The 24,071-nt window shown below is 36.8% G+C and overlaps 2 protein-coding genes across 3 annotated transcripts in view; both read right to left on the bottom strand.

Moving 5' to 3' along the window:
- Positions 1-24,071, bottom strand: part of ST6GALNAC3 (ST6 N-acetylgalactosaminide alpha-2,6-sialyltransferase 3) — a 581,164-nt gene that overhangs the window by 240,910 nt on the left and 316,183 nt on the right. The window lies entirely within an intron of this gene.
- Positions 2,142-4,516, bottom strand: LOC309800059 (beta-1,4-galactosyltransferase 4-like). The gene is given in 2 exon segments (XM_082613875.1): positions 2,142-3,566; positions 3,568-4,516. Coding segments are annotated over 2 exon segments (972 nt in total). The 5' UTR covers positions 4,299-4,516; the 3' UTR covers positions 2,142-3,325.

Raw genomic sequence — 24,071 nt, 5'->3', positions numbered from 1 at the left:
CCAATATGTCAATTTCATATTAACCTAAGTAACACACTTTTTTTATGAAAAGTAATCATAGTTTCCACAAAAATAATGAAAAGAATGATATTATTTATATTTTTACAAATTTCTTTAATCTCTAGCTTAATGGAAGATAGCCAGATTCTCACATCTGTTTCTGCTTTCAATCCATTAAAACATGTTGTTTTGGCTTAAGTAGATGAAGAAAATCCAGCTTCACAAAGGTATGTCATATTAAAAGGGAGATAACTGTGGATATTTTTATTTGAATCTATACCAAAATTTGACAAGTGGCAGTTTCTTAAAGTTTATTTGCAATATGGAATCTAAAACCATATCAATAAAATTGTCTATGTTGCATTAGAATCCATTTGTCTAGCTTGTATCTTGCATAGATCTTCAACTCATGCATGATTTTATAACATGATACACTGCTAATGTGGAAAAATATTAGTCCAATGAGTTATGCAGATATTTGAAACATTGATATTTCCAAATGTATATTTTAAACACATTTATTGATGTTACCACTGACCTCATCAGAAAAGCCTTTAAGTTTTGGAAAACCAAAAAGCTGATGGTGACAAATAGAAATTTTCCAAAATGCTAATTTTGACTTGAAAGTTCAATTTTTGTCATTAGTTAAATATACTGCCTGTTATTTTCTTGAAGTGACAAGCTCACTTCACTCATTTTAGAAAATGTCTGCCAAATAACTAAATCTGAATATTCATAGTTTGTCTGTTGGCTGTTATTTCAAGTAAAAATGATGTTCAATGAAACTTGCAACTCGTATGAAATTTTTAAAAATAAAAGAATTAGGAAGAAAAATCAATGTAAGTTGCAACATTAATAATAAAATCATATGATCACTTCAAAAGGAAAATCATATGACCATATGATCATCTCAGGAGATGCAGAAAAAGAGTTTGATAAAATTCATCATCAACTAATGATTAAAATCTCTTAGTCAGGGATTTCCCTGGTGGTGCAGTGGTTAAGAATCTGCCTGCCAATGCAGGGAACATGGGTTCGAGCCCTGGTCTGGGAAGATTCCCACATGCTGTGGAGCAACTAAGCCCGTGCGCCCACAACTACTAAGCCTGCGCTCTAGAGCCCACGAGCCACAACTCCTGAGCCCGCATGCCGCAGCTACTGAAGCCTGCGTGCCTGGAGCCTGTGCTCCACAACAAGAGATGCCACTGCAATGAGAAGCCTGCGCACCGCACCGAAGACCCAACGGAGACAAAAAAACCTCTTAGTTAAGGAAAAGTAACAGGGAGATTCCTTAATCTAATGAAATGTTTCTACAAAACAAAAATTCTATAGCAAACATTGCACTTCACATTTAATGGTAAAATGTTGGAAACTGTCTCTTTGAAGTTGGGATTTCCACTATCACCATTGCTATGCAATATTGTACTGAGTTCCTAGCCAGTGCAGCAAATCAGGGAAAAAAATGAAACATATAAGGATTGGAAAAGAAGAAACAAAAATAAAATTATTCACAGATGACATGATGGTGATGTGGTTCAAGGCAAGCCACCCAAAATATGCCACTTGGAATACTGATCATTTTGAATTAGAGTTACTTAAGAAATAGCCTGTGCAATAAGGATACTCTGACCCTCCTTTGTTCCCCTGAACGCAGGAAATACATCTGTCACGTAGAAGGTACCCTCCCTGTACTAGAAGGTAAAGAGACATCCTTATCACCAGAGATAGAGAATTTAGGGCCAAGAAGGCTGTATAAACAAAACTTGTTACTTCTTCACTAACTTACTACCCCAAGCCCAGACTTCTTTGTCTTGTTAATTCTTCACAAATTTATTGTTTCTTTTTCTAAAAGGTATAAAAGCTGCCTGCTTTGGTCACTTCTTTGAGTCTCATATTTTTATGAGCTCCCATATCGACAAAATTAATTTTGTTTTTCTCCTGTTAATCTGTCTTAGGTCAATTTAATTATTAGGCTGGCCAAAGTACCTAGAAAGAAAGAAGGGAAAAATATTCCTCCCCTAAAATGGTATCAAATAATCCATCTATAATTTGTTATAATTTTTATTAAAGTTAGAATTGTTAGGTACAAATCAGAATGCAAATCAATTGTATTTCAATATATCAGCAATAATAAAAAATTTTAAGTATATCATTTACAACGGCATCAACATATAAAATACCTAGGAATAAATATCATAAAATATGTGCAAGACCTCTGTGGGGAAAATAACAAAACTTTATTGATAAGCATTTAAAAAGCTCTCCATAAGGGGATGTGGGAACAGATATATATGTATGACTGATTGACTTTGTTGTAAAGCAGAGACTAAAAAAAAAAAAAAAACAAAACAAAACAAAAACAAAAAATAAATAAATAAATAAAAAGCTCCCCATAAATGGAGGGTTATAACATGGACATGGAATAGAAAACTTAACGATGTGAAGATGTAAATTCTCCTCAAACTGGTCTATAGATTCAAGGTAATCTTAATCAAAAATCCCAAAATACCACAAGATTTCTTTTCTGGAGCTTTTTTTTTTTTTTTTTTTTTTTTGCTTTTTCATATTTTACTACAGAGGTACTTCTGATGTATTATTAGTTAATATGTAATTTGTAAACTGCTATTTCATATCCTACATGTACAAAATCATTTTACAAAAATGTTCCAGAAACTAGTAGATAAAATGTTACTGGAAGGCATATCTAGACAGGTGACACCTGCCACAGGGCAGCAGCCATAGCAACGGTACAACCACCGGAGCCACTCTCCGCCTGATGCGGTCCTTATGCCACCTCTTTGGTCCCAAGTTCGCAGCATCTTCATTCTTCACCTTTCTCCCCTCTTCTTCAGCCTTCTTCTCACCTGGGACCCGCTTCTTCCCAGATGACCATGCAGGATAAATGAGTAACAGAAATATATCTTCAACCCTTTCCTGCTTGGACAAGAACAATTCTGGTTCTCTGGAACATTCGGCAATCTGATCTCCTGTGGCACTTTTTATCCCAGAAAATATGTGTCACTTCAAACTTAAATAAATCTCCTTCAATCAGAGTTCTCAAATAGCCTTCATGGTATCTTCTGAGTGGTCCTTTTATACTTAGTCCTTCAAGTATCTACATTACAATATTTAACCCTCATGATCAAAACAATTGTTTTACATTCCATATCACCAGGAGTTCTGCTAAGAAAATATGAAAGAGGGAGAATCAGCTCAATAATTGGCTGCAACAAGTTCTTAATGTGTGCTACTAGGGGAAGTCTCTAGGCCAAAATTATTGCAATCAAATATTCAGTTCCTCCAAATGTCACCAGAAGAGCCAGGGTCATGGGGCAGACCAGAAATCCACTGTGATGTTGACATATAAAGGATTGTAATCCACAGAGAGTAATTTATAATCACAACTGCTCAACCCATCTGTTCTCCAGACACGTGACACCTGATGTAAGAGCTTCATCCGTTCTATATTCACCTCATTGCCTTGGTCTCTATTGTGGAAGATCATAGTATATTTACCCACTTCAGGCAGTGGCCGGGTTATTTTCATTCTATGAAGCTCAACCCTTGAAAAACTGCTCTCGGCTTAGGGCAGTAACACCCCCAAAATACCCACTGTAACGTAACCTGTACCCAGTGCTGTTCCTGCCAACCACCAGATGCCTGGGCTGATCCTCACACTTGTAAAGGTTCAAATCGTTCTCGGGCACCAGGTCCACATCATGGAATATGAAGCAGTCCCAAATTTCATCCTTGAGAGCTTCTAGATAGCCCACATTCAGGAGTTTGGCGCGATTAAACTTTTTACTTCCAGCCTGGTGGATGACATAGATGCCATACTCCAGCTGCTGCCTCTGCAAGAAGGGGTGGAGGTGTTCTAGCAGGTACAGCAGGTGCTTCTCTCTGTGCCGGTGAGGGATGAGGATGGCGACCCGCTGCAAAGCCCTGCATTCCTCAGGGTGATACCGGCCTCTGTGCACCTTGGGGTTTTCTGCCTGTACTTCTTCCAGAGTGAGATCTGGTTTGAAAACGAGCTTGTTCTGGCCTTTGAGGTGTGGAGACACAGAAGAGCAGTTGTTAAGGTTTGCTTTTTTCACAGAGGCTTCCTCTGTCACAGTTCCTTTCTTCCCCAAAACTACACCCTTGTTCAAACTAGCCATGAGATCCTTTGCTTTAGGAATCTCTTGAATAGCACCCACAAAGTAGTTACTGGTGGCCCACCCAACCACCGTCAGGCATAAAGTAAAAAGCAACAGTAATCGGAATTTATAGGAAAGGTGGAAAGTTACGTTGAAGCTCATGTCTTTTATTATGCGAGCAGTAGGTATCTCTCGGCCTCACTGAAGGCAGGAAGCTTCAAGTTCAGCTTTTCCAATCTGATTGCAAACCTGATGACAACTGACAGTGCAATGCCTGCTTCTGCTTGGTAGTTCCGCTCCAGCATTCCCCCACACGCAGCCTCGACGATCACCTCCCGGAGAAAGGGAAGGCGGTGAGAAGCGGCCGCAGGGACCGCCCCCGCTGCTCGGGCTTTTCTGGAGCTTTATAAGTTGATTCTAACATTTATATGGAAATGCAAAGGGCCAAGAAAGCTAAAACACCGCTGAGGAAGAACAAGGTGGTACTGGCACAAGGACAAACAAAGAGACCCATGGAACACAGTAAAGGGCCCAAAAAGTTGTGATGAAAGCACCAAGCAGAGTAGTGGAGAAAAAAAATCAGGCTTTAAAAAAAAGTGGAGCTGGAAGAACTGGATAAAGTCATGGAAGAAGGTAAATCTAGACTCTTACTTATATGCAAAAATCAGTTTCTGGTGAATTGGAAACCTGTATCTGAAAGACAACAGTAAGCTTTAAGAAAAAAATATACAGGAGAAAACTTTTATAGTATCAGAATAGGAAATTTTTTCTTAAGACATAAAAGCACTAACAAGAAAGAGAAAGACTGAGAAAATAAACCATATTAAATTTAAGAATAGCTGTCCTTCAAAAGATGACATTAAGAGAGTGAAAAGGCAGGCCACAGAGATATTTATACAGTTGACCCTTGAACAACAGGTTTGAACTGCAGGGGTCCACTTACACAGGGATTATTTTTTCGATAGTAAATACTACAGTACTATATGGTCTGCCGTTGGTTGAAACCACAGATGTGAAACCACGGATGTTGAGGAATTATGTCTTCAGAGGGCTGACTATAAATTATATACGGATTTTCAACTGCATGGAGGATTGGTGCCCCTAACCCCCTCGTTGTTCCAGGGTCCACGGTATATATTTTCTCCCTCTCCTAGGGTGTGTGTGTGTGTGTGTGTGTGTGTGTGTATCCTAGAAAGAGTTAATATACAAGATATGTAACAAATTCTTACAAATCAGTAATAAAAGACAGGAGACAGCCAAAGCAACAGAAGACTGACAAAATTCAATTGTTACGTAAAAAAAGGAAATTCAAATGGCAAATAAACATAAGAAAAGGTGCCTATTATTAGTAATCAGAAAAATACAAATTAAAACAATAAGATGTGTTTGCAAATTTACCAGGTTGCCCCAAATTAAAATGTCTGACAATACCAAGTGTTAAAAAGAATGTACTGTATAGTAACTGGAAATCTCAAGCAATAACTGGTAAGAGTGTTAAGTTTATATTAACACTTTGAAAACCTGTAGCATTATCCTGTATACCTGAATATATGTATATACCCTAAGACCCAGGAATTCTACTTCCTGATATATGTATCCTATAAAAGTGCATTCTTTTATGTACCAGGATTCATGTACAAGAATATTTAGAGCAGCATTATTTATAAAACCCTTAGATTGCAAATAACACAAATTTTCATCAACACACTTGTGCAAGGGAATACTATCTAGCATTGAAAACAAATCAACAACATGGATGAATATTAAAAACATTATGTTGAGCAAAAGTCAGATACAAAGAAACACATAGTAGAAGATTCTATTTATATAACACTCTTAGTAAGCTAAGAGTAGGATTTATTTAATGTGATAAGGAATATCATTCTGAAAGCAAAACCAAAACCAAAACCAACATCACAGTGCCCTACCAGGGTAGCAGTCACGTGTTGTAAGGTGGTAGCTAAATGGTCTTCAAAAACAATGTTTTGTAGACAAATATGTTGAGAAATGCCACATATATTCTCCACCTCTTGAAGACCGCCAATGCATATTAAACACTAAAGGCTATGTAAAGTCATTCACTAGGGAAATCTGTCTCATTTTGCTTAATTCAGAGTTCCAGAAAATTATCTGGAAACCTCACCTTATTTTTGGGGGGGTGGGGGGCTAGGAAACTGATTAACATCTTATGGGATAAGAGTTTGGAATATAGTTTGGAAACTCTGCACTAGATATAGTCTTGTTAGGGCTGGGAGCAAGACATGAATGCCCACTGATATCATAATTATTTCACATTGTTCTGAAAGTTCAATAAAATAACTGAAGCCCAGAGGCAGGGTTGGGGGAGGTATTAACACTGGAACAGAGAAGAAAAATCATCATTATTTCCAAATGATATGATAATCTTCCTTGCAAACACAACCAACCAAAGAAAAATGATTAGAACTAATAGCAGAATTAAAAAATGGTAGCCAGCTACAATATGAATGTACAAAATTGTACAATATGAATGTACAAAATAATACCATCAGGAAAAACAGAACTAGAATAAAAAGAACTCTAATGCACAGTAACAACTAACATGAAAAATACCTAGGGAAAAAAACTGAATATGAAATTTGTGAATGCTCTAAGAAAATGAGCACCTTATATAAGAATGAACTGCAATAGGCTGTCCGGATACAGAATTATAAGTGGTTTTTAAGAAAAAAACAAAACAAAACAAAACTTGAATTTCTACATCCAGGCTTGATGATTGCTGAAGTTTATTTCAGGTCTAAGATCTTGTAATCTACTATTGGACAAGTTAAACCCTTTGAGTTATAGAAATCTGATATAAGGTTAAATATAATATTTATACTTGCTTTGGAGTCTCTTTTTCCTTTATTGCTATGGTAATTATAATTTGAAATCCCTTTCTTGTTTGAATAATTATTTTTAAACTATTTTAAATCTTCTTCTAGATATCATGGGTTATTGATCCAGTAAATGAAATTACTGAGCCCACAGTATTTTAATGCTTTAATGAAGTGACTTTCTAAAATGCACAGTCCCTGTAACCATGTAAAGCATAGCAATTAGTTAAAACTGAAAATTACCATTCTTCCAAGACCCAAGATTGCAGAAACTAGACAAACTAAAGATTCCACTCAGGCTTCAGAAGATCAAACAACAACAATAAACAAATTACTTGCAGGATGAATGAACCAAACCGCTTTGTTGAAAATTATGGTACATCTTGGCCACATTTTTAAGAGCAGATTTCAGACTTTCTTAGAGTCTTCTCCAAAGTCTACGTAACTAGATTTTAGAACTCTCCATGGGATCATTTTGATAAAGAGTAATTTGGGCATCTCGCAGGCACCAAATACTGTAGCAACTTTACATGTTTTAAAGCTGAAAAAAAAAATAAGGTCCTTAACTGAAACCAGATCAGTTGCCATAAAATGTTAAAGCATAGCCAATGCATAATGTAAACAAATTTTTAATTTTTGTTTCACTTACAAAATAGGTTTACTGACAGGCCATGGAGAGAATGGGATTCCTTCTCGCCTTAAAAGAAGGAAATCTGAACCTTGCAAGAATCTTGGCTGCGTGCTGCAGCTAACATACAAATCCTCAGCACAGCTTCCTTGCCTCACTCCTGGGCTCCAGTCTGTAGCCGCAGATCTAAAACACAGGGCCTAATTAACAATCTAATGAATTAGGTAGGAATATATTATTGATTGGCCTGATCATAAAAATAAATAAATAACCTTTCAGTACCATATAATTCACTCGGTGGGGAGTAGGGAGTCGGGAAATGAGGGGGTGAGGCAGAGAGGGCGAATGTGAAAAGTCAAATAATTTTTCTAGTTCTAATTTTTATGAAAACATTTTGTGTGTGTGTGTGTGCAACGGCTGTAAACAAACAAGTGCTAATTTTAGGCAAAGTTTAGGTAACATTTCAAAAAATGGGATTTGCTCCAATTAAGTGTTTATTTCTTGTTAGAGGAGACAAGAAGTTTATGATACCGTGGCCATATCCTTTCTATACCTTTTTGGTTCCAAAAGCATACATTTGCCCATAAACCATATTTTCCAAAATGGGTCAAACAATGAAGACATAATTTAAAATAAAAGCTATTAACACTAGGGCTTTGAAAGTTTAATATATAAACATTTATATATAAATATATATAATTTTATAGAATAATTTCAATACCATCAACCTTCAACATTCTCTCATATTCTGCTTCTATCTCATCCAAAAGAACTTAAGTTGTTTTGGGAAAATTATAATGGAACCAGTTTCCAGCAGCATAGTAGAATAGAAACAAGCATTGGCTTTGTCATAAGACTAGCATTCAAATCCCTCTCTGCCCCTTTCTAGCTGCGTACTTCTGCAAAGATTTCTCAACTCTTGACTCTCTGTTTCTTAACTTCTGCAACTAATTTATTAGCTACCCTTGAGCAACCTCCACATTTGTCCCACGGCAAATTTGAGTAAAATTCAACACTACTGCTCATTTCCCACAAAAGAAAAACCACCCCACAGAGTATAAGTGGACAATGGAAATTTCACCGAAGATGATATGGGAATATGGAAAAAGGTTCTCCCCTTCCAAACATTCATTTCTTCCAAGCAACACACCCTAGACTCTATATCTCTCCATTTATTTACAAAGCAGTATATTTCTCTGGGTTCCTGCAAGTTGAATGCTCACACCTACCACTCACCCAGCCCCCTAAAGACTCTCTAGTTATTAGGATCCACCCTTCTTAGGGGTGAGTAGAGATGCATCGATAACAAATCATGTGATTAATAAATAGAAGGACACACGTACACATTTTCGAGGGGAAATAAAGGCTTTTTATTTCTTGCATTGTATCATGTGAGGATTCCCTTCAGAACTTGTAAAATCATTCTGTTTAGGTTTTGCTCTGTTATTTTTCTTAGAATATGCTAGTAATAAATTTAAATATGTTTCAGAAGGATTGTACACTTGTTACCTTAATTTTTTTTCCCACACAAATCTGCTTGGTAGAAAAATGCTACTTAGAAAACATCAGGAGGTAAAATGTCAGATGCAGCTTAAGGACACACAGAGCAAAGGCTTCTGTGTGGATCACGCATGTGGAGTATGAATGGTGAATAAAATCATTCTTCCATCTCATGATAAGAATAATTTCTCAGACCTGAGCTCCCCCACTGCCCCACAGAGGAAATCTAAGTAACAATTGTGATCCATTCTTAAGACTGCACTGCAAGCTTTAAAAGAAGACCAAGGCCAGGAAAATTCCACTAATGCTTATTTGTCTTCTCTGAGCGATAAGATAGTTCCAAATCAAACAGCATTGGGCTTTGTTTCTTAGAAACAAAAGGATAGATTACACTAAAAAATCTTTTAAGAAAATTAATTTTAAAATAGATTCCTAGCTGGGTGTTGGGAAGACTGTTCTCAAAAAGAAATAGAGTGTTATTTGTAGTCCTTTTTGGAAAAATAGTTAGGTTTTATGCGTAGTATGGATAACCACAGATGGCAGTAAAGTGTATAATGTATGCAAAGGGGAATGGTTCCAGGCTGATATTTTTTCCCTGGAAAACTTTCTAATATTTCCACATTAATAATGGGCCATTATCTAGAAATTGAAGCTGCTAAGTCCAGACACCATAAGACTTGTAGTTATGCTTTGAATGTGTTCTTGCAAGTATCCAGCTGCAAGTTAAATGCAGTGTAGCCTATGGCTTCCCAAGCTGAATTTCGACTTTTATTTCTAGCTAACTGACCTGTGCTCTGGTTTTTGACTGCAACATGAGGTCAATCCACAGAAATATCCTGGATGAATGAGAGGACATTGCCACCAAACCCTGAGTTCCAACTCTCAAGCTGGAAGTCTAACCTCTAATTTACTCTAGTCCCAGGCTGATTAGACCCATTATTTAATGAAGTCTCTCTTGGTTGTCTGTCTATCTAATTATTTGTATTCATGGAGAGAAAGTGATAAGCCAAAATGCTAATTATCCATTTTTCTAAAATAAAATGTCCATCTAATAACGAGTTATTAAAATAGAACTTTCATCTGACATAATACATCTTAACAAGCTCTTTGTATCCAGGGATTTTCATTGCCGGACATATTATCTAATAAAAAGGAAGATGTCTACTTTCTATCTATTCAGGCTTTGTTAGCATTGGTCATCAGCTTTTGAATTTGAATGCTGTAGGAAATAATGCGATAAGATGGGGACATCCAGTCTTTAAAAACAGACTTTTTTAAAAAACCTACGCATAACGTATTGATTTATAACATCATGTGTCCAGGTACCTGGGTCTAAAATAGTGGTTCTCAACTGGGAGTGGTTTTCCTCCCTAGGTGCCGTTTGGAAATGTCTGGAGAGATTTGGGGTGTGGGGTGTGGTTCTACTGGCATCTAGTGGGTAGAGGATCTTTCAATGAACAGCAAAGGACCCCACAACAAAGAATTATCCAGTCCAAAAAGTCAGTAGTGCTGAGGTGGAGAAACTCAGGTCTAAAAGAAATCAAGGAATCCTCATAAACGATCAGGCAACAGGTCTAATGAAATTAAGCTATTCAAATGCTATGAATTTAATCTTTTCTGTGTTCCAAGTTTTACTGATTTTTCACAAGAGTCTACCTTCTTAGAATAGTACTAGTTGTACTGAATGTAAGTTAAGCCCTAATTTCATAAGATCCCAGGTTTACATCTCAGTCTTGTGCTAGATTAAGTAGAAAACTTTCCCTCTGATGAAAACTGGATGGAGAAAAGTATGTACTGAAGGAGAAATAGGAAAGAATAGAGAGAGGGTAAATAAGAAGAGACAGGGATGGTTGAATTAAAGTGAGTAAAGTCAATTCCAATGTTATAGGTCAAACATATATATTCCTAATAGCTTTGAGACTTATTTCTAAAGAATATGCAATCCTGCAAAAAGTTTTGTTAGCTAGTGAATTTACGGGCTACCAATATCATCAGCATTACCTGCCCACATAACCCACATTCACTTATATATAACCACGCAGCTGGAATAATTTCCATCCTGTCACAGGCTTACATCACACAGTTAAAACTTGAGGCCTTTCACACACAGGGACTGCTTTAGTTCAAGAGCTGAAATAAGTGTCACCACCACCACAATTTTATTAATCACTTAAAAAATTAATAGACATTTTGATAATTGGGAATAAAGTAATTTGGGGAGCATAAATAATGCGCCATTTTGTTTTCTGTATGAAATTGTAGTATTCAACTTCCAAGGTAAAGTCCTAAGTTATTTTTTAATCATAAAACAACTTACAGGTTCAACCTCTTCTAGTCTTCCTAAAGGAAAAGTCAAGAGAAAATAGTTTATATTCTAGACAGGTTTCTGTTTCCTTGGCACACAAACTCCTAGCACTAGAGAGCTGTGCAGAACACAGTGGTTTGGGGTTGGCAAGCTCTGAGCATTTCAGTTCCCAGCAGCCAGGCTCCTCTGAGGCCTGCCAAAGCCACAGAGCAACACTTAGTCTTTGGAGCCAAACCCCCTTGGTCGGGAACCATCATTCTCTGTGCAAAAACTCAGTATGTGCTCCATTAGCTAAAAGGTTGATTACCAGTAGCAGAATCTTTAATAAATCTTAGCTCAGTTTTGAAATCTGAAGGATGTTAGTGTTATAGAAATTCAGTAGTAGTCAATAAATCCATAATGTAGATGCCAGAGAGGGGCAGCCATCTCTATTAGTTAACATCAGAGTCCCTCTCATGGCTCAGATTGAATATAATAAATTCCTTTCAAAAAAAACAACAACAACAACTTGGAGAGTAAAGATAATAATAGCTGCAGATACTGGCAGAAAGAATCATCAACATTTATTTACATGGAACAACTTATCTAAAATTCATGTATACCCAACGAAGAAATATTTGTTAGAATACAGGGTGGCTCCTCCAAAACAAAATGAAACACAGAAATAAAAGTACCGTGAAAACAATATAAATAGTAAATCATTTCTATAAATAAATAAGCACAGGGAAATCTATCAAAACCCATTAAAACAGGAATTGGATATATAACTGAGTTTGTATGTAAAGGCTGGATTAAAGGTCAGTATGATACAATGATAGGAAGTGGTAGCAGATCATTGATAGGGGAGAAAGCAAATACCCAGCTGTGTTAAACTGCTGGCTATTATAAAAAATTAAATCATATACATTCTTAATAAGTGGAGCCAAAAAGTTAGGCTGAGTGTATAAACAGTATTATGTAAAAGCAGAATACTAAATCATCTAGAAAACAAACACATTGAGATGTTTAGCATTTGATCTTATTTTCATCATTCTCTCTAAGTATGCTCAGTTTTTCATTTCCTCCTTGACAGATAAATTGTGTCCAGCACAAAAATCTTCCAGAAGGAAGTAATTAAAATGTGGTTCATGTGTGCCATATTTTCTTAATAGAAAACATTTTTAAGAGGATAAATTAAAAGTGATCTCAAAGGTTAAATGTAATGGAGTGTGCCTAAGATACACAGTTACCAATTAAAAACATATTTGTGGTAATTAGCATTCAAAATAAACATGGAGATCCTGAGCTTGGGAATCCACATTTCTTACTCTCAAAAGGCATATAGGTCCATGAAAGTAACTGAATCCAAACACAAACGACACAAAGCAAGACACTGCCCTCTGGCATTCCTTGGAATGTCTTACGTGGCTTTAGGCTCCCAGTCATAATCAGCCAGCAACCAAATTTCTCTAAGTTTCTTGACCAGGTCATGTTCTTGCCTCAGCCTCAGAACTTGGACTATTCTGTTTCTTTTTCCCTGGAATACTTTGCCCTCCACTTCCCCTGCCATTTTTGCAGGTACCTTCTCATCATGCACCACCAAGCTTAAATGTCAGCTTCTCAAAGAAGTCTTATCCTGACCACCCATCCAGCTCAAAGTAAATCCTCCCCATTAGGTCTTTTCATAGCACACAGCATTGTACCCTCAGAGACATTATCATAATTGTAATTGTGTACTTATTAATCCATTTACTCATTTATTGTCAGTCTCTCCGGTTAGACCCTAAATTTCTTGAAGGAAGAGAACAATCCGTTTGCAACTGTATCAACAGCATTAACAATCTACCTGCCCCAAAGCAGGTGTTAATAATATTTTTGAATGCATGAAAATAGATTCAGATGTACTGTAAATATCACACTCGTTATCTGCGATGTTTACTGATAGAGTGGTTTTAACACCATTACCCAAACATCAGTGTTAAATAGTGTTCTGCTTTATTTGTATAGCATCTTATATTTTTCAGAACGTAAGTCTTAAAATTTTTTTTAAGTGCAGTGAATTCTGAGGAATCTCCAAGAATATGGAGACCTCTGGTACCATTGGGTCATACAGTTCACCAACTTCTTATTGAACTGGGAAACAATATAAAATATAAACTGTACTCAGTGTATTCAGTGTCTAAACCACATAAATATATGACTTTGTGGACATAAGCACGTGTGCACATGTGTCAAAACACACCTATAAGCAAATTCCTAGTCAGGAGCTCTGCTGGACAGTCATGATGATAAAGATATGTGAGGATTTAGCCCTTGAGTTCTTTCTGCTCCTGAACTTTTCAAAAATTGCTTTTTTAACCTACATTTTACTTTAGCATCCAAGAGGTCTAATATGAAATTTCAGATAAAGTACCATATTGAGTTAGACGGACTGAATCTAAAAGAGACTTGAATTTATAATAAAAAGGTTATGATAGCTGGAGAAGCCAGGATCACAGGATTTTTTCCTTCGTTAAGCAGGTCAGTTCAAATGGGTACAACATGAAAATGGAAGAGGGGTTTGAAAGCAAGAAAAATAAAAAATAACAACACAGTAGGATTATTCATCTACACATAAGACTACAAAATAATTTTAACCTTCATGTTTAAGAAAAAGGCAGATTTTAAGTGTTATTTGAAAGGAGTACAATATGTAATATTCAATTGCAATTTTTTTTTCCCCCGGCACGCGGGCCTCTCACTGTTGTGGCCTCTCCCGTTGCGGAGCACAGGCTCCGGATGCGCAGGATCAGCAGCCATGGCTCACGGGCCCAGCCGCTCTGCGGCATGTGGGATCTTCCCGGACCGGGGCACGAACCCATGTCCCCTGCATCGGCAGGCGGACTCTCAACCACTGCGCCACCAGGGAAGCCCTCAATTGCAATTTTAATGATTATTAACTAGTCGGTAAATTTTATAAAAGCAAGGAAATTGTTTTATTCTTTGTATAACTCCAGCATCTAAAATAGTGTCTGACATCTAGTAGGCAATCAGTAAATATTTGTTAAATGAATAATAACAATAATAGCAACTTCTATTAACACTGTCAAATATTGTGCTAAACGGCTCATAAATAATATACCAATTAACCATCACATCAACCTTAGGAGGAAGGTTTATCATTACTATTTTATAAATGAATTAAAACAATCCAAATAATTTCTCCAGGATCTGAGAGCAAAGCTAGCATTCACATCCAGGACTAGCTGACTGCAGAGTCTGCTTTCCTACCCACCATACGAAACAGGCTTTTAGGACTTGCAGAAGTGTATGGAGGAGAAATGCAACCACATTTAAAAGGATGTGCAGAAAAAATATCAGAACGTAAGATGAACTACAGAGCTGGAGAATAGGGCCTATTTCTGTGCAATCAGTTCACTGAAGCTGCAAGTACAATGCCTAAGATGTTATGGAGGTGGGTAAAGGCAGGATGGGGGTGGGAAAGGGAGTCCAGAAAAAATAGATAGCAAGTAAATAAAGAGCTCATTCCTTTCCATGGTAACAGCTATACCTCTAGCTGCAACACTGCCAGTGCTGTCAGAAGAACCCTGCAGAAATGGCAGGGCATTTCTGCCAAAACAGGGCAGACCCTGTTTTTCAAAAGAAAAATAATGAAAAAATAAAGTCCTGTGGTGCTTTTCCTCTATCGGGCCTGCTTATAAATTCATAGCACAGCATGGAGGTTATTAAAATCCCATATGTGAGAACCACACACAGCACAAAGAGATATGAATTGGCGTTCCAAGGAGATAATGGTATCTAATAGGCAAAACAAGTAGTAGGGTTTCATTTTTATTCTGAGTACATTTGAAAAGGGCTCAGCATCCAACTACTGCACGTGGATAGTTGACCATCCAAAGACCGTTTCTCGGGCTTCCCTGGTGGCGCAGTGGTTGAGAGTCCGCCTGCCGATGCAGGGGACACGGGTTCGTGCCCCGATCCCGGAAGATCCCACATGCCGCGGAGCGGCTGGGCCCGCGAGCCATGGCCGCGGAGCCTGTGTGTCCAGAGCCTGTGCTCCGCAACGGGAGAGGCCACAGCAGTGAGAGGCCCGCGTACAGCAAAAAAAAAAAAAAAAAAAAAAAAAAAAAAAAAAAAAAACAAAGACCGTTTCTCCCCTTCCTTCCTAGGGATTAATAAGTGGGATATAAAGAGTAGGGCTGTTATCTGCTCAAGTCTGGATATTCCCATGACATTTTTCCTTTGCTTGCAACTGTTTGAAATAGAGTGGATGAAAGTGTCTGTGGTTGACTTGGCACAAAAGGGAAACAGAGCAAATCTCCCCCTGCTCCCCGTGTAGCATCAGGCAGTCCCAGGAGTCTGAAGGAGCTCACAATTTCCGGTCCAGAGTACACCAGAGACTCAGCTCAGGGCCCAGCACAGGATGGTTTACACTTTGTTATTTTGGGGCTCATTTGTTCACAGGTTTATTTATTTGTTTGTTTGGTCAGAAAAGGTTGCTGAAAGTCCTATTAGGGGAAATCAAACATGACTAATAAATAGCAGCAAATGCTATTCTATGTGCTCTGGCAATGAGGGTGGAAAGCAGCATCTTACAGAAAGTCAATTTTAAGAATATCCTATGATCTTAATCATCAGAAAATCTTATATCTGAAATTTTCTAAGTAACTTAGCTCTAGAATTTAATTAAGACAAACTAATAGCTTCATTTTTAATTCATTTACTATGAAATCCAATTTTCAGAAGCAGGTAAGTTCATGGCCATAAACACCTGGACCAGAGTATGGGTAGAATACACTACTCTAAGAAGCCAGAAGTTTAAAATTCAACTAGAACACAAAGTAATTCTACAGTCTTTCCAAATAACTGAAAGCAGCTCTTTTGCCCCTTTCCTATGTACCCATTTCTGTCCCCATCTAACCTTAAAAACCTAATTATAGGGTTCACTATAATTACAGTGACCCCTAATTATAGGGATCACTAAGCAATTGAAACTAATTCCTGACTTACACTTTCCTGAATGCACACCATGCCTTGCCTAACCTGTCGATTGTTTCCCTAGATAAAAAGAATTAAAACTGAAGCATGAAGTGGTTAAAGAATGATTATCTCTCTACCCCCAACAGGCCCCTAAGGAGTCCTGCAGGCAGATCATGAGGGCAAAATAACATCTGAAAAGGGAGTCAGACAGTCTGTACACAATGGAGAATGATGCAGGACCCAACCTCCTGCCTCAATGATTCACTAAGAGCCTTGCCCACATTTTTCACTTTAAAAACTGTCATGGCTGAGCAGAATCTTTGGAGTTGGTCTCTGGACACAAGTCCACCTTCTCCCCAGATTGCCAGATTTCCTGATTAGAGCACCTTTCCTTCTGCTGACGCCTGCCTCTCGAATTATTGACTTTTGAGCAGCGAGCAGCTAAACCTGAGTTTGGTAACATAACCTAAACCCAAAAAAGCATCTAAACAGAATCTAAACCAAAAATCTGAAATGTATGGAAAAAGGCATAACAAAGATAGGAAATTAACTAAAATGTGAAGGATTTCTGAGTTGGATCATCATTCATTCATTCATTCATTCAGGAAAAACTTAATGGGCGTATGGCACTGTCCCATGCCCTGGGGGATTCTGCAGGGAAAAGAGACAAAGTCTCTGTCCTCGTGAAGCTCACATTTAGTACTGAGAGGGAAGGTAGAACACCTCCTGCAGCCTTAGAGTTACCTTAGTTTAAAAAAAAAAAATTAAATGGCTTGCCTGTTGACCTAAATTTTCTTCAAGGAAACCTTGAGCTCCAATGTAAAAACTCATCGCTGAGTTGATAGCTTTAAATGAGGAGCAACAAACGTGGGAGACATGATGAGGAAACCATCCCCAGCCTGGGAAGTAGAGGAACAGAAAAACCCCAACTAAGAGCAAGAAGAATTCAGCAAGATGAAAGGCCATTCTGGAGAGAGGTTCAAGCTAAAATGAGCTCTAGTGTGGGAGAGAGAAAATGTTGGGTCTTAAAAGTGGGAGCATCCTTAAATGAAGCTTTAGTATCAAACCTCTTAGATCTCCTAAAATATCTCTGTTGACTTATGTCAACCACCTAACTACCATATCTGAAAAGATAAGATGTTCTTGGGCTAGTAATTTAGGATAATACCCTGATCTTTCAAGAATCCTTTACATGGGGGTTATAAATACTCTCTCACTGGGTATCTGGAGATAAGAATGTAGAAAAAAACAGGAAGGAATAAAAATTTCAAGGCTAACATTGAGGAGGCCTGAGTTCTAAGCTCATCTCTAACACCAATAGTTATGAGATTGTTATGCAAATCACTTTATATCTCTATGTTATTTCATATGCTAATTGCAGATAATAGGACCTCCCTATCCAAACTAAGGGTTATCAGGAGACTAAAACAAAATGGATTTTAAGAAACAAAGAAAGGACACATTTGGAAAGCTCACAGCTCATTTTCACAATTCAGGTCAGCCTGGTTTAAGCCTCTTGGCTGAGAGTAACTAAAAAACAACATCTATAATAATGGTATTTGCTATAATTTACTGAGTGCTTAATACATGTACCAGACACATATCTCATTTAATCCTTACAATGACCCTGTGGAGTTCCTGTGACTATTGCCCACATATTACAAATGGAGAAGCTGAGGCCCTAAGAAGTTAAATATTTTGTGAAAATTCACATATCTGGTAAATCAAATTCAGATCTATCTGACTCCAAAGCCTACAAGTTAAACCACTAAACTACTGTAGTTCTTACCCACCTCTCAAGATTCAATTCAGTTCATATCAGTATAATTTAATTCAATTAAATCCACAAACATTTTTTTTTTCAAATACATAGGCTTTCAGAGTTCAGGTAGCTTACACATTTGCAGAAAATGACATATACATGCCCTTGCTATAAGTTCCCAACTTACTTAGCCATGAGTTCTTAGCAGTGGAAGCAAGGTGAGTACATTGGTAAGGGACTGATGTCACATGTGCTGGCACTCACGATTTGGGTCCTTAGCACAGTTCTAAGATGCTCTTGACTCTCCAGGGTTGTAGAGTCCCACCAGAGTTAGGAAAACAAATTCTTCTTATCTTACTCTTAACACTTACACTAATTTATGCAGCTCTATTTAAGCTCCTGGTTCATGAGCCAGCCTTGTCATCAGTGTAAGCTCATCCTCATCCATAGAGAGAAAACAGTCAGTTCCCAAAATATCTGTGCCTCCAGCTTTCTGGAAATCCCATCTTCTTGATTGCTCAGTATAGTTCTAGGTATTAGAAGGATTTAAAACAAATATAAGGAACGGTCCAATCCCCTAAGGTAATTATAGTGACAATCACAAACATTTATAGAGTGCTTACTTTTGTGCCAGACACTGTTTTTTTGTTTTTGTTTTTGTTTTTTTGCGGTACACAGGCCTCTCACTGTTGTGGCCTCTCCCGTCCGTGCAGGCTCAGCGGCCATGGCTCACGGGCCCAGCCGCTCTGCGGCATGTGGGATCTTCCTGGACGGGGGCACGAACCCATGTCCCCTGCATCGGCAGGCGGACCCTCAACCACTGCGCCACCAGGGAAGCCCCAGACACTGTTTTAAGTAATTGACTCATTTAATTCTCAAAACAGCACTACGACATAGGTATTACTGTTACCTTGATTTTACAGTGAAGAAACTAAGACACAGAGAGTTCAAGTGATTTGTCCAAATATTAAGGTGGGATTGAAACCAAGTAGTCTTGTCTCTAGGGCTGTGTCTTTAACTACTATATCATGCTGCCCCACATGACAGACCCTATATGATGGGGGAGAAAAAAAAAGATCTGAGACAATTAAATAATACCATTAGCTGGTATATTTATTTCCATAATAAATAATAGATGAGAATGTTAATGGGGTTTAAAAGTAAGACTTTATTAGGTGGAGGAAGGCTCATGAGGAATACAGAACTGAAACCCAAGAAATGCCCTGTTTGTAATGTTTGCCCACATTTGTTTTTTCACCCAGAAAGTACTTCATGTTTTAATCTTGAGGTTTTTTTGTTTTGGGGGGTTTTATTAAAAGACATTTGATGAGGTACAACATATATACAGTAAGAAAACAAAACACTATTCTGACTTGTATCATTATAGCATAATTTTACCTGATTTGGAATTCAGAAATGGAACCACATGTGATGCATTCTTTGTGTCTGGCTGTTTGCTCATCATTACATCTGCAAGACTCAACCATGCTGTTTTGTATGTATAGCAGTAGTTCATTCATTATTCCATTATATAAATATATGACATAATTTTTTCATTCCACTGTTGATAGACAAAGGGTTATTTTAGACTTCATGAACATAATTGTACATCTCCTTTCCTGCCAAAAGTACACATTTGTTTTAGGTATCCAGGAATGGAATTACTGGGTCATAGGATATGTGTATGTTCTTGTTATCTTTTGCTATTGATTTGTAGCTTAATTCCACTGTGATCAGAGGAGATACTCCACGCAACTTCAATACACTGAATTTTTTAAAGACTTACTTTATTGACTAGTATGTAATCAATTTTATTGACTGTCTCATGTTTATCTGAAAATGTGTATTTTGAAACTTGGGGGTATAGAGTTCTATATGTGCCATTTAAGTTAAATTTTTTAACTGTGTTTTCAAATATACTATATTCTTACTCATATTTTTGTCTGCTAATGCTAACAATTAAAGAGAGAGTGAGATCTATTAAAATCTTCAACTGTGATTGTCAAATTGTCCACTTCGAAGGTTTTTCAGTTTTTGCTTGAAATATTTTATTAAATACATATCTTTTAAGATTATTGAATATTCCTGTCAAATTGCTCATTTTATCACCATGACATGGCCTATTTCATTTTTAGTATGAGTTCTTTCCTTAAAATCTACAATGTCTAATATCAGTATAGCTATACCAGCTTCCTTTTGATAAGTGTTTGCATGGTATATCTTTTGCCATTCTTTTATTTCCAATCTTTCTGTGTCCTGATATTTAATGTGTGTCTATTCAGGTAGCATAAAAACCATTTTTATATGGTTGAGAGATGCATCTTTTAATGGGAATATTTAAACCATTTATATTTAATATAACTATGAATATATCTGGATTCAAATTTACCACCTTCTTGTTTCCTATTTCCATTTGTTCTTTGTTATTATTATTTTCTTGTCTTTTAAAAAATTAATCAAGTAATTAAAAAAATTTTCCATTTCTTCTTTATTGACCTGTTACTCTACATCCTTTATTTTAAAGTTTTTTTAAGTATTATTTTTTTAAGTTATTACCCTAGAAATTACACTATTCAACCTTGATTTATTAGAGTATAATTTAGTATTTTCATCAATTCCCAAACATAGCAAGGATATTACAACATTTTAATACTTTACCTTGCTCCTACATTTTTTTTTACCATTATTGTCATGTATTTTAATTTAACTGGATATTATTATTTTTGTTTTGCATGATATTTATCTATATTTACCTTCATATTAAGACTTTCTCTTGCTCTTCACCTTTTTTTTGTTCCTGTACTTCCATATAAGTTCACTTCCTTTTGTTTAAATAATTTTCTTTAATATTTTAATGTGAGTCTGCTGACAACAAATTCTGTTTTCATTCATCTGCAAATATCTTTATTTCATCTTTACTTTGAAGGGTATTTTCACTTGGTATAGAATTAAGTTGGCAGGCTAATAATTATTATTTTTTTTCAGTACCTTGAAAATGCCATTCCATTGTACATTGGAATTCTGGATTCCACCATTTCTATTGAAAAAGCAGCTTCAATCTTGCTATAGTTCCTTTGAAGGTTTTCTTTTTCCTTTTCTCTGGCAGCCTTCAATGTTTTTTTCTTTGTCCTAGGTTACTAACAGCTTCATTCTGATGCTCCTAGGTATGGTTTTATTTGTATTTATGCTGCTTATGGTTCATGGACCTTCATGAAGTTGTACCTTAAGGTCTTTAACATTTTGAAAAATCCTTAGCCAATACAGTTTTAAACGTTACTTCTGCTACATTCTTTATCTCCTTGACTTCTGGGACTCCATGTACACATATGTTATGTCAACTATTTGTAGTGAATGTTTTCTTTCCTTTTATTTATAATCTCTTGTAGACTAATTCTGTCATAAAATACATTAAAGATTTTGTGGCAAAGTCAATTGATATAAATATTTGTAAATACTCTATCCTTATTTACTCATCTTGTCAGGGACTGATACTAAAAGTGGTCTCAAGATTATACTTTGAGAAGCACTATGTTAGTTTTCTTTTTCACTGGGTTTCGTATGTCCGTTGTGTTCTTTTCTTTATTGTTCATCCTTTTCCTCTCTGTGCTTCAGTCTATCATGTTTTACTAACATCTTCTGCTTTACTAATCTTCTACTATGTGTAATGTACTATTACACCCATCTCTTATAGTCTTAATTTATGTTTTTCAATTCTAGGATTAACATTTGATCCTTGTTTATAGATTCCAGTTGTGAAATAATCAATTTGCACATCTATTTTTCTTAAACATATTAATCATAGTTATTTTAAAATCTGATAATTCATTATATCAAAAACATGTAATATATCTCTATTTCTTTTGAAATTCAGTTATTTGGTCTTATTTCCTGACATACCTGGAAATGTCCATTGATTACTGTACATTTTTTTGATTATTGTACATTTTAAGGATGATAAGGCTTTGGATGATATCTTCCTACACAGAGAATTTCACTGTCTTCTGGAAGACAGCATAGACATATTACCTTGGTCCTGTAGAAAATGGTCTATTTCCAGTTTTATTTTGCTTTTAGAGTCTAGTTCTTCTGGGTCTCAACTGAGAGTTTTCCATTTTTACCAGGGCCCTTCCTCCTTACAGGGCTCTGAACTATAATTTCTGCCCTTTAAATTCTATGGGATTGCTTAAATCCCTGTTTGGAATTCTGCTCTCTCTCTCCCTCTATTTTTTTTTTTTTTTTTTTTGGACTTTTGGTCTCTTAACTGCTGCATTCTTCTTGGTTTCTCAGTTTCTCAGTCTGCTAGTGCACAGTGTAGAGGTCCACAAATTCCTAGGGAAATTTGCATGCATAATGCTGGCTCAGATATCTCTGAGTTCCCTTTTCTCTTGCATCTTGGTCTTTCATATTATGGCTGTCTTAGTACTCCTGAATATGAATTTATGTCTCCTAATTCCACTGAGATTCCTGTGAGATCTAGGCCACTACCTTCTGTTCAGCCTCTATGCCCCTTTTATGTACTACAAATGCATCACAGAAGAAAAAAAAGCCACAGAGAAGGTCCTTTTTTCAGTTGTCTTGACCTCTCAAATTCTGGCCCTTTCAGGTGCACTCTGATGCCTTCAAGCAGTAATTGATCCAGCTTCTTAGTGGAAGAATTAGTCTGATACCAGTTACTCCATCACGTCTGTAAGCAGTGTGCTTACAGGATTAAATAACGTAGAAAATACCTAACATCACTAAATAATAGTAAATATTTAATAAGTATTTACTAATATTATTATTCCTACATATTAGCTAATGTTTAGTTCAGGGGCATTTTTTAGTGAATGTTCCTGGGAGCCCTTACTCCAAACTTCCAATTCCATGTGCTGTTTATTCCAACACTTGCCCCTGGCATTGCAAGTGCATCTGTATTGCCTTTAGGTTACATGATATTAGATTTTCCTGGTGTCTGGTAGTTTTTTACCAACATCAAAAGTCCTTTAAAATCCTCTAAAGGTGTGTGTGTGTGTGTGTGTGTGTGTGTGTTTTGTTTGCTTTTGTTTTTGTTTTTAGTAGCCCAAACTATTTGCAAACAAATCTTACATAGATTCCCAATAAATGCACCCAGAGCTGCCTGTTCTGGTTACTCTTATCTCAACCTTCCTTGTCATAGATAAATAGATAGATAGATAGATAAACACTCCTGAGTTGTACCGTCTTGGAGCCAAAAACCTCTGAGGAACCCAGTTTAAAAACTACTACCGGGACTTCCCTGGTGGTCCAGTGGTAAAGAATCCACCTTCCAATGCAGGGGATGAGGGTTTGATCCCCGGTTGGGGAACTAAGATCACACATGCCGCAGGGCAAGTAAGCCCATACGCCACAACTACTGAGCTCACATGCCTCAACTAAAGAGTCCATGTGCTGCAAACTACAGAGCCCACGCGCTCTAGAGCCCCCGCCACAACTAGAGAAGAGAAAACCCGCATACCAGAACAAAAGATCCCACATGCCACAACGAAGACCTGACACAGCCAAATAAATAAATAAATAAACAACAACAAGAAAAACTACTACCATAGTGACAATTTCTGGACACTGCAGCCTTAAAACAAAATAATCCTCAAATATTAATGCCATAATTTTGAAAACATTGCCCAACATTTTATCTTCTTTAAGTCCCACCATAGAAAGGCCCCGCATGGCTCAACCAAAATTTCTGGTGATTTTTACACATCACTCCACTTCTGTAGTGTTCATCAGAATCCAAGTTATTATGCATTTCCTGCTAATAATATGCTAAATACACGTCATGGCCTAAGTACTATGCCTGTTTATCATCTGAATAAACAAGTATCAGATGAGGCAACAGAGTTATCACGTACAATCAAAAACAACTCTGACTCAAGATGATCTAAATGTCAATATTAGACTCTTCATTGCT

This window comes from Mesoplodon mirus (genome assembly GCF_964341445.2).
Source record: "Mesoplodon mirus genome assembly, chromosome: 3".
NCBI lineage: Eukaryota > Metazoa > Chordata > Mammalia > Artiodactyla > Ziphiidae > Mesoplodon > Mesoplodon mirus.
The sequence above is the reverse complement of the archived record's forward strand: the minus strand, read 5'-3'. Positions and strand labels throughout refer to the sequence as shown.